Below are 11,189 nucleotides of genomic sequence, written 5' to 3' on the forward strand. Positions count from 1 at the left end.
GTCATTTGTTTTGTTGAAACATAACACAGTCTGTCTCCATTAAGATAGAACAAAGTACAACATTAAATATACATTGTACAAAATGAAAAAGCACTGTTCTTTCCAAGGAATGAATTCGTCCTCCATGAATCATCATACTATTCGCAAACCTACATGTGGTAGCAAGTTTGCAAGCTAAGAGGTTTGGTCCAATGTGACTATCTATCTGAGCAAGTTGCCCAAAATGAAGTTATGTTGTCTCGACACGAATCTCTATGAGCTGGAAAGGGCATTACCACAGATAGAACCATGAGACAGATATTTCCCCAAATATGGTAGTGAGAGGAATCCCAGTGGCAGACAGTGGGAAATGGATTTTGGCCAACAAACTCATCGATGAAACATTTCATCTCGATATAGTTTTGTAGACCCTTTGCCAAAGATGCAAAAAAATTGCGTTGTTTAGAAGGAGTGCAAAGGCGAATTCAGTTATTGCACACGCACACTTCCCAGAGTAGGCGTTCTCTAACCAAAACATGCAAATATTTGCTATAATGCACCAATAGGATCCTGGCTCTGCCCACCACCTTGCTTGTCCTGCCCACTATGACTAATTTGTTATTACCCCAGACTGATGTCTCTGGTTGTAGCTCATCTCATCTCTATCTCTATCTCTATGCTTACAGTAAACTCTATAACATGCCAGCTGTTGTTCCATCATCCTCACTATTTCTCCAGATAAATATACTTAACAACAAAAAATATAAACAAAGCATGCAACAATTTCAAAGATTTTACTTAGTTCAATACAAGGAAACAGTCAAATTAAATAAATAAATTAGGCCCTAATCTATGGATTTTATATGACTGGGGAGGGGTGCAGCTCCACCCACTGGGGAGCCAGGTCCAGCCCCCCCGCAGGTGAAGAAGCCGGATGTGGCGGTCTTGGGTTGGCGTGGTTACACATGTTCTGTGGTTGTGAGACTGGTTGGACGTACTGCCAAATTCTCTAAAACGATGTTGGAGGCGGCTTATGGCAGAGAAATTAACATTAAATTCTCTGGCAACAGCTCTGGTGGACATTCCAGCAGTCAGCATGCCAATTGAACACTCCCTCAAAACTTGAGAAAATTGGGGCATTGTGTTTTGTGACAAAACTGCACACTTTAAAGTGGCTGTTTATTGTCCCCAGCACAAGTTGCGCAATGTGTAACGATTATGCTGTTTAATCAGCTTCTCGATATGCCACACCTGTCAGGTCGATGGATTATCTTGGCAAAGGAGAAACACTCACTAACAGGAATGTAAACAAATTTATGCAAACATTTTTTTATGAAACATTAAACACTTTACATGTTGCATTTATATATTTTTTTCAGCGAACTTCAGCTGCCACAACAGACACTCATAAGATAGTTTCTGTTAACATCCATTCATCCTGTACGCAAAAAAATATATAGTTTCTGTTTGCATTTAGAGTAAGTCATTAGACTCATCACACTTAATTATCAAACCTGAACTAGACCAAATGTCATTAATCCACAAGAGAGTTCCATACCATACATTACATCCCTCCGGTATGCAAAAATAATTGTTGCCAAATTACGTTATAAAGTCATCACCCTTAAATATCACACCTTGATTTGGTTAGAGGTCTCTTGATGAATTAGCAGTAGTGTTGTACTTCGTGAAGATCGCCATTAGCCCAAGTCATGTAACAAGCCATGAAAATAAGAAAAGCTGGGTTTATGGATTTTGCAGTTGAGGAATTTCTTAGCCATAGACATGCTGGAACATGATGTCAACAGCTCTAACACTAACTCTACATGCAGTCCACTCTGAGTTTGTAGAATCCTTTAAAAGGGGAGGGGACTTACCCGATGATGTAAGCCAGGACCCCCAGCTGGATCAATCGGCACACGACCCCCACCCTCCTGCTCCGTACCAGCACCTGACGGGGGGTCTCGTACTCGAAGAAGAAGTCAGAGAGGGTGTTTGTGATGAAACTCTTCATCTTGCTGCTCCGCTGGAGAGAAGAAGGTCTCTCAACCCCACTGGTATACATACACTCTCTCTCTACCTCCCTTCTTCAGCCTCCCTTAATTATTCTTCAGCCTCCCTTAACCAACAGCTGACACGTTTCAGTAGCAGTGTTGGACTTCTCTCGCTCTCTTTGACTGTCTCTCTCTCTCTCCTCACAGGCGGTCCTCCTCCCCGTCACCCTTCCCTCTCTAACACTTCCTCATTCAATAACCTAGCAAACCTCTCTCTCTCTCTCCCTCTCCCTCACTCCAAAACAAACAAATACTATCTTGCCGTAAACCAAGATGTTACTAAGGTGTCCCCAGTCCATTAAAGCAAATAATGACTCCACTGAGCCACTGATCAGATCATTCAACATCGGTCACAGACATCCTTCTCACACCAGCCCACCCCCCCGTGACACTGTCTTCCTGGTGTTCAGAGATAGCAGGGACACGCTTGACCTAAACTTAGCCTACAACAACACGTGACTGTCTTCCTGGTGTTCAGAGATGGCAGGGACACGCTTGACCTAAACTTAGCCTACAACAACAGCTCCCCCTGTGACACTGTCTTCCTGGTGTTCAGAGATAGCAGGGACACGCTTGACCTAAACTTAGCCTCTGACTCTGTCCTCCTGGTGTTCAGAGATGGCAGGGACACGCTTGACCTAAACTTAGCCTACAACAACAGCTCCCCCCGTGACTCTGTCTTCCTGGTGTTCAGAGATGGCAGGGACACGCTTGACCTAAACTTAGCCTACAACAACAGCTCCCCCGTGACTCTGTCTTCCTGGTGTTCAGAGATGGCAGGGACACGCTTGACCTAAACTTAGCCTACAACAACAGCTTGACACTGTCTTCCTGGTGTTCAGAGATGGCAGGGACACGCTTGACTAAACAGCCTACAACAACAGCCCCCCGTGACACTGTCTTCCTGGTGTTCAGAGATGGCAGGGACACGCTTGACCTAAACTTAGCCTACAACAACAGCTCCCCCGTGACACTGTCTTCCTGGTGTTCAGAGATGGCAGGGACACGGGACTTAGCCTACAACAACAGCTCCCCCCCCCTGGTGTTCAGAGATAGCAGGGACTTAGCCTACAACAACAGCTCCCCCTGTGACTTAGCCTACAACAACAGCTCCCCTGACTCTGTCTTCCTGGTGTTCAGAGATAGCAGGGACTTAGCCTACAACAACAGCCCCCCGTGACCCTGTCTTCCTGGTGTTCAGAGATAGCAGGGACTTAGCCTACAACAACAGCTCCCCAAATGTATATTGGATGGTTTTTGTTGTTGTTCATCACACAATTAAAATGTCAATGCATTCCGCTATGTGAAGGAATTAAATGAACTTGGACTATGTTGCTTGCTTCTTCAGCTTCATTACATATGTTATATACATTAATGCCATTTATTTTTGGTAGGGGGGTAGCCAACACAAAGTATGAGCAAGAGACATAAATGAATACATTAATAAAAGATTAAACCAATAATACAAGTTACATTAATAATAGGTTGATCAAAGGAAATCTTCTGTTCTGAATATAATGAAACTGCATCTGTTTGATCAACACAGAACCGTGGAAACGAAACGCAATTCATTTACTGGTGCTGTGTGTTGCTTAGGAATGAGTTCAACACAACAACACCGCACAAAAATGTTGCCATGTTGATTTAAAATAGAATCTATAAACTCATATCTCTAGTCCAGGGCTGGGTCAAGTGCATATTAAATACTTCAGTTGTACTGATTGACTTACTGCAGTTTGCCGTGTTCAAGCTAAATCAAGCGTGTCTTAAATACTTGGCCCTAGGCCTATTTCAAGTAGGTCTGTTTACTTCCAGGGAATTTATTCACCCCAGTGTGTGTGCGTATTTGCGTGACAGAACTTGAAACAGTTCAATAGGGATTTGTGTTGTTCCAATAACAATACTGTAGATACTGATGCTCTTTTGCACACCAATATCTCTACCTGTACATGACCATCTGATCATTTATCACTCCAGTGTTAATCTGCAAAATTGTAATTATTCGCCTACCTCCTCATGCCTTTTGCACACAATGTATATAGACTCCCCTTTGTTTTCTACTGTGTTATTGACTTGTTAATTGTTTACTCCATGTGTAACCCTGTGTTGTCCGTTCACACTGCTATGCTTTATCTTGGCCAGGTCGCTGTTGCAAATGAGAACTTGTTCTCAACTAGCCTACCTGGTTAAATAAAGGTGAAATAAAAAATAAATAAAATAAAGATGCTCTGAGTCTTATCCTGGACAACCATGTCTGTGTATTGACTACTGAACTGTAAGCTACTGGAGAAAGTAGTTCAATACATCAATGCGTTATAGTTTATTATAAACTGGGTGGTTCGAGCCCTGAGTGCTGATTGGCTGACAGCCGTGGTATATCAGACCCTATACCACCGGGTTTCACAAAACATTTATTTTTACTTCTCTAATTACGTTGGTAACCAGTTTAGACTAGCAATAAGGCACCTCGGGGATTTGTGGTATATGACCAATATACCATGGCTAAGGGCTGTGTCCAGGTACTCCGCGTTGCGTCATGCTTAAGAACAGCCCTTAGCCGTGGTATATTGGTCATATACCCTCGTGCCTTATTGCTTCAATATATCACAGGATATGACTGTGATAGACTAGTTGAAGTAGGCTAAGCTGGAATCATTCAAAGAACATTTGCAAACCATGTACAGTGTCTGCTTTTAATCAGGAAAAACATGTATCGTAATTGGATAAACTATCACTGGATCAATTGCCTCACAAGTTTGTTAAAGGGGCAGAGCAGTCAAAAACGTGATTTCTGTTTCTTTTAAATGATATTTCCACACTAGGAGGTCAAAATAACACTCTGAAATTATGAAAATGATCATGTCGTTTTTTTTTGTGTAAGTGTTGTTTTTGGCTCAGGACATGACATCACAATCTGATGTGATTATTCTAACCAATGACCAGTCATCTTTTATTTAAGCAATAAGGTCTGAGGGGGTGTGGTATATGGCCAATATACCAAGTCTAAGGGCTGTTCTTAAGCACGACGCAACGTGGAGTGCCTGGATACAGCCCTTAGCAGTGGTATATTGGCCATATACCACAAACCCCTGAGTTGCTTCATTGCTATTATAAACTGGTTACCAATGTAATTAGAGCTATAAAAAGTTCAGTTTTGTCATACCCGTGATATACCACGGCTGTCAGCCAATCAGCATTCAGGGCTCAAACCACCCAGTTTATAATTGCATTTATACAACGGGTGGGTCTAATCCTGGATGCTGATTGGTTAAAACTGCATTCCAGCCGGTGTCTATTCCACAACTTCCCATCAGCTAAATATATGACGTTGAAATGCCCATTTACTCTGTTTCATCTGACTGTCTCATCAGCCCAGCCAGGCAACTTATAATTTTAAGGCTCCCGAGTGGTGCAGGTGTCTTTGGCACTGCATCGCAGTACTAGAGGCATCACTACAGACCCTGGACCACTAACATTGAGTGGCTGCTGCCAACACACTGACTCAACTCCAGCAACTTTAATAATGGGAGTTGATGGGAATTGATGTAAAATATATCACTAGCCACTTTAAACAATGCTACTTAATATAATGTTTACATACCCTACATTATTCATCTCATATGTATACGTATATACTGTACTCGATATCATCTACTGCATCTTTATGTAATACATGTATCACTAGCCACTTTAAACTATGCCACTTTGTTTACATACTCATCTCATATGTATATACTGTACTCGATACCATCTACTGCATCTTGCCTATGCCGCTCTGTACCATCACTCATTCATATATCTTTATGTACATATTCTTGATCTCTTTACACTTGTGTGTATAAGGTAGTAGTTTTGGAATTGTTAGTTAGATTACTCGTTGGTTATTACTGCATTGTCGGAACTAGAAGCACAAGCATTTCGCTACACTCGCATTAACATCTGCTAACCATGTGTATGTGACAAATATCATTTGATTTGATTTGATTCGATCCCAGGATGTATCACAACCGGCTGTGATCGGGAGTCCCTTAGGAAGACCCAGCATCTTCCGGGTGAGAGGAGGGTTTGGCTGGGGTAGGTGGTCATTACTAGAGGCATCACTACAGACCCTGGTTCGATCCCAGGATGTATCACAACCGGCCGTGATCGGGAGTCCCTTAGGAAGACCGGGGTAGGTGGTCATTGTAAATAAGAATGTATTTTTGACTGACTTACTTTGTTAAATAAAGATTCATTGAAATATAGCCTACTAGAATATAAACCATAAAAAGCATCTATCTCCCATGTCTTTTACACTAGCATTTGGTTTTCAACAGCTTAGATTTGTATTAAACTTGCTGTCTGTTTCTCCAACATTTGCAACATTGTTTCAATGCTGAAATTCAATCTCCAGCTGTCCCATAGTAATGAAAGTGTCAGGAGTCGGGACAAGACAGACAGGCTGGCAACTTTTCTCAACCTGTGGTAATCATAAATCGGCATCATTTTTATGCTTACAGTGGGGTCAAAAAAAAGTATTTAGTCAGCCACCAATTGTGCAAGTTCTCCCACTTAAAAAGATGAGAGAGGCCTGTAATTTTCATCATAGGTACACTTCAACTATGACAGACAAAATGAGAAAATAATTCCAGAAAATCACATTGTAGGATTTTTAATGAATTTATTTGCAAATTATGGTGGAAAATAAGTATTTGGTCACCTACAAACAAGCCATATTTCTGGCTCTCACAGACCTGTGAGATTTTCTGGATTCTTTAAGAGGCTCCTCTGTCCTCCACTCATTACCTGTATTAATGGCACCTGTTTGAACTTGTTATCAGTATAAAAAGACACCTGTCCACAACTGTCATCTTTTTAAGTGGGAGAACTTGCACAATTGGTGGCTGACTAAATACTTTTTTGCCCCACTGTATATACAAAGAAATGTTAATAGAAAATCACAAAATGCAGCTAGTCTGCTGTCATTCCAGCTTCAGTTTAAAGTGATTGTGTTAGCTGTGTAGTTGGCTAGCTGTGTAGTTGGCTATCTCTTCTGAACAGTGGCCTGGCGAGAGAGCAAATGTTCTATGCCAGGTGAAATTTCACATCATTAGCTCATTGTTTTTGGATGCATCTCCCCCCAAAAATTACTAGAAAACAGCTTAATTAAACAAACACAAATGCAGCTACTTTGCTGTTATTCTGGCTGCACTGTTTCACGTGAATATGTTAGCTGAAGTTGGCTAGCTAGCAAGCACAGGATAAGAACGTTGACAGCCGTCATGGCAACGGAAAACATTTAGGACCAACATCCATAGATTTAGAACAAAAATACTTAGACTGGGTCGCGTCTCAGGCAACCGTACCGATAGAATGAATGACTAGCCGGCTTGGATAGCAGCAACCCTCGTTTTCAGGACAATATCTCGTGGAAGGATGTGTTGGGTGGTCCTTTGTGTTGGGTGATGTAAGTTTCCTTTAACAATCAGTCTTCCAGATAGATGAAACAGACAAAGGAACATTGGTATAAAACTCTTTAGTAATAAAATGCAATTGCAGACAGAGATTCACATACAGAGTACCTCAGCAGTCTATAGTAAAGATCTGTGTGGCGAAACAAGAGACAACATTCTTTAAAATCCACCTTTCCAGAAACAAGTCTCTCACTACTGCCGCTTGCTATAGACCCCCCTCAGCCCCCAGCGGTGCCCTGGACACCATATGTGAATTGATTGCCCCCCATCTATCTTCAGAGCTCGTGCTGCTAGGTGACCTAAACTGGAACATGCTTAACACCCCAGCCATCATACAATCTAAGCTTTATGCCCTCAATCTCACACAAATGATCAATGAACCTACCAGGTACAACCCCAAATCCGTAAACACAGGCACCCTCGTAGATATCATCCTAACCAACTTGCCCTCCAAATACACATCTGCTGTTTTCAACCAAGATCTCAGCGATCACTGCCTCATTGCCTGCATCCGTAATGGGTCTGCGGTCAAACAACAACCCCTCATCACTGTCAAACGCTCCCTAAAACACTTCAGCAAGCAGGCCTTTCTAATCGACCTGGCTCGGGTATCCTGGAAGGATATTGACCTCATTCCGTCAATAGAGGATGCCTGATTATTCTTTAAAAATGCTTTCCTCACCATCTTAAATAAGCATGCCCCATTCAGAAAAATTAGAACCAGGAACAGATATAGCCCTTGGTTCACTCCAGACCTGACTGCCCTTGACCAGCACAAAAACATCCTGTGGTGTACTACATTAGCATTGAATAGCCCCCGTGATATGCAACTATTCAGGGAAGTTAGGAACCAATATACACAAACAATTAGGAAAGCCAAGGCTAGCTTTTTCAAACAGAAATGTGCATCCTGTAGCACAAACTCAAAAAAAGTTATGGGACACTGTAAAGTCCATGGAGAATAAGAGCACCTTCTCCTAGCTGCACTGAGGCTAGGAAACACTGTCACCACTGATAAATTCACGATAATTGAGAATTTCAATAAGCATTTTTCTACGACTGGCCATGCTTTCCACCTGGCTACCCCTACCCTGGTCAACAACCCTGCTCCCCCCCACAGCAACTTGCCCAAGCCTCCCCCATTTCTCCTTCACCCAAATCCAGATAGCTGATGTTCTGAAAGAACTGCAAAATCTGGACCCCTACAAATCACTTTCCACAGCAGTAGGGGAAGTGCGACATTGGAGGATGTGGTGGATTGAGACGCAACCCAAGCAAAAAAAAATTGATATCTCTAGCTTAAACTCTGTAATTGTTTGGCCTCGTGGTGAAATCCCTGAGCGGTTCCCTTCCTCTCCGGTAACTGAGTTAGGAAGGATGCCTGTATCTTTGTAGAAACTGGATGTATTGATACACCCAGGGGCACAACTTTGGTTTTAGAAGAGGGGGGGACATAACTTTTTTATTTATTTTTATCCAGCTGGATAAACACTCCAAACAGCCGACCGCTCGGAGGCGTCCGCATGGTCCTAAAGCACATCATTGCCTCGTTTTTGTATTACATTCCATTGATGAAACTGGGCGAACAAAAGTGCAATTTCATATTGTCCCTGTCCCCAGTGAACGTTGCACCCACCATGCTCAATGGGATATTCAATGTCTGCTTCTTTTTTTTTTACCCATCTACCAATAGGTGCCCTTCTTTGCATTGGAGGCTTTGGAAAACCTCCCCGGCCTTTGTGAATCTGTGTTTGAAATTCAGTGCTCAACTGAGGTACTTTACAGATAATTGTATATGTGGGGTACAGAGATGAGGTAGTCATTTTTAAAAAATCATGTTAAACACTACTATTTTCACACAGAGTCCATGCAACTTAATATGTGACTTGTTAATTAAGCACATTTCTACTCCTAAACTTATTTAGGCTTACCATAACATAGGGGTTGAATACTTATTGAGTCAAGATATTTCAGCTTTTCATTTCTCAAAGTATAATTCCACTTTGACATTATGGGGTATTGTGTGCCAGCCAGTGACACAAAATCTCAATGTAATCCATTTTAAAATCAGGCTGTAACACAACAACAAAAGGTAAAGACTTGTCAATACTTTCTGAAGGCGCTGTGAGACAGATTACTGTAAAACAGATTACTGTAAAACAGATTACTGTGATTACTGTGAAACTGTTGATACTTTCTGAAGGCGCTGTGAGACAGATTACTGTGAAACTGTTGATACTTTCTGAAGGCGCTGTGAGACAGATTACTGTGAAACTGTTGAAGAAAAAAAGGTCTTTACATATGAAACAAATAAATACCGTTTGATGAATTTATTAAATTATGATATACAACTTGTGCTAACAAACTCATTAAGAGATTCCGTTTCACAAGAAAATACTGCAGATTTAACAGACCAATGTAAATGTATGTCACAATAAGAGGTCACAATGGATAAATTGCCACACCATTACACAGTAACTGCTTTTCCCCTTTCCTTTTCCAAAGCCTGTGAACTCAAGCTTCATTCGTGACAACATGTGACATGTGAAGGATGCTCTGGTGCAGGGATTGTTCTTTTGATCAGTCCTGGAGGGACAAAACATTTCTCGTTTTTCATCCTCTCATTCTAAATCAGGGACTGATTCAGACCTGGGAAAACCAGGTAGAAAAAAAGAACAGGAGCGTTTCAGCTGTAGAGGAATGGAACTGAAAAGCCCTGAGGGTTTTACTGTATGGTTTCCCAACTCCGGTCCTCCAGTAACCCTAACCGCCCAACTCATCATCCAGTACCCCCAACCGCCCAACTCCAGTTCTCCAATACCCCCAACCGCCCAACTCCAGTCCTCCAGTACCCCCAACAGCCCAACTCCAGTCCTCCAGTAACCCCAACAGCCCAACTCCAGTCCTCCAGTACCGCCAACAGCCAAACTCCAGTCCTCCAGTACCCCCAACCGCCCAACTCCAGTCCTCCAGTACCGCCAACAGCCCAACTCCAGTCCTCCAGTACCGCCAACAGCCAAACTCCAGTCCTCCAGTACCCCCAACAGCCAAACTCCAGTCCTCCAGTACCCCCAACCACCCAACTCCAGTCCTCCAGTAACCCCAACAGCCCAACTCCAGTCATCCAGTACCCCCAACAGCCAAACTCCAGTCCTCCAGTACCCCCAACAGCCCAACTCATCATCCAGTACCCCCAACAGCCCAACTTCAATCCTCCAATACCCCCAACAGCCAAACTCCAGTTTTCCAGTACCCCAACAGCCAAACTCCAGTCCTCCAACAGCCCAACTCCAGTCCTCCAGTACCCACCAACAGTTCACATTTTACATTGAATTCCTGGACAACCACACCTTATTCAACTCATTGAGGGCTTGATGATTAATAGACAAGTTGAATCAGGCGTGCTTGTCCAGTGTTACAATAGAAATGTGTACTGTTGATGGTGCTTGAGGACCAGGGTTGGGAAACACCGGTTTACTGCGTGGCGTCATAAAAGGTCAGGTTATAATCCAGGTGCTGTCCCAAATTGAACCCTACTGTCTTTATAATGTACTTCTTTTGACCAGGGCCTATAGGGTGACATTTGGCACCCTATTTTTTTTTTTGTCTCTATAATTGACCTTTTTTTGGTCCGATCGTGAGACCAACAGATCAACATATACCCAGTTGTATGTATTCATAATCAAACAAAACTATATGTTTA

At 42.5% G+C, this 11,189-nt stretch overlaps 1 protein-coding gene across 7 annotated transcripts in view; it reads right to left on the reverse strand.

The window, feature by feature from the left end:
- LOC112236374 (P2X purinoceptor 1) overlaps window positions 1-11,189 on the reverse strand; it is a 66,085-nt gene that overhangs the window by 52,990 nt on the left and 1,906 nt on the right. The window contains exon 1 of one of the 7 annotated variants that reach the window (XM_042309289.1): window positions 1,857-2,244. The exons of 1 other annotated variant lie outside the window; for it this stretch is intronic. In XM_042309289.1, coding sequence (XP_042165223.1) covers window positions 1,857-2,044 — 188 coding nt within the window. In that variant the 5' untranslated portion in view covers window positions 2,045-2,244. Of the gene's footprint in view, window positions 1-1,616; window positions 1,760-1,856; window positions 2,245-11,189 lie in introns of those variants that run through there. 5 more of the 7 variants (XM_042309288.1, XM_042309285.1, XM_042309286.1 and 2 more) reach the window with 5 other exon arrangements.

This window comes from Oncorhynchus tshawytscha, linkage group LG30 (genome assembly GCF_018296145.1).
Source record: "Oncorhynchus tshawytscha isolate Ot180627B linkage group LG30, Otsh_v2.0, whole genome shotgun sequence".
NCBI lineage: Eukaryota > Metazoa > Chordata > Actinopteri > Salmoniformes > Salmonidae > Oncorhynchus > Oncorhynchus tshawytscha.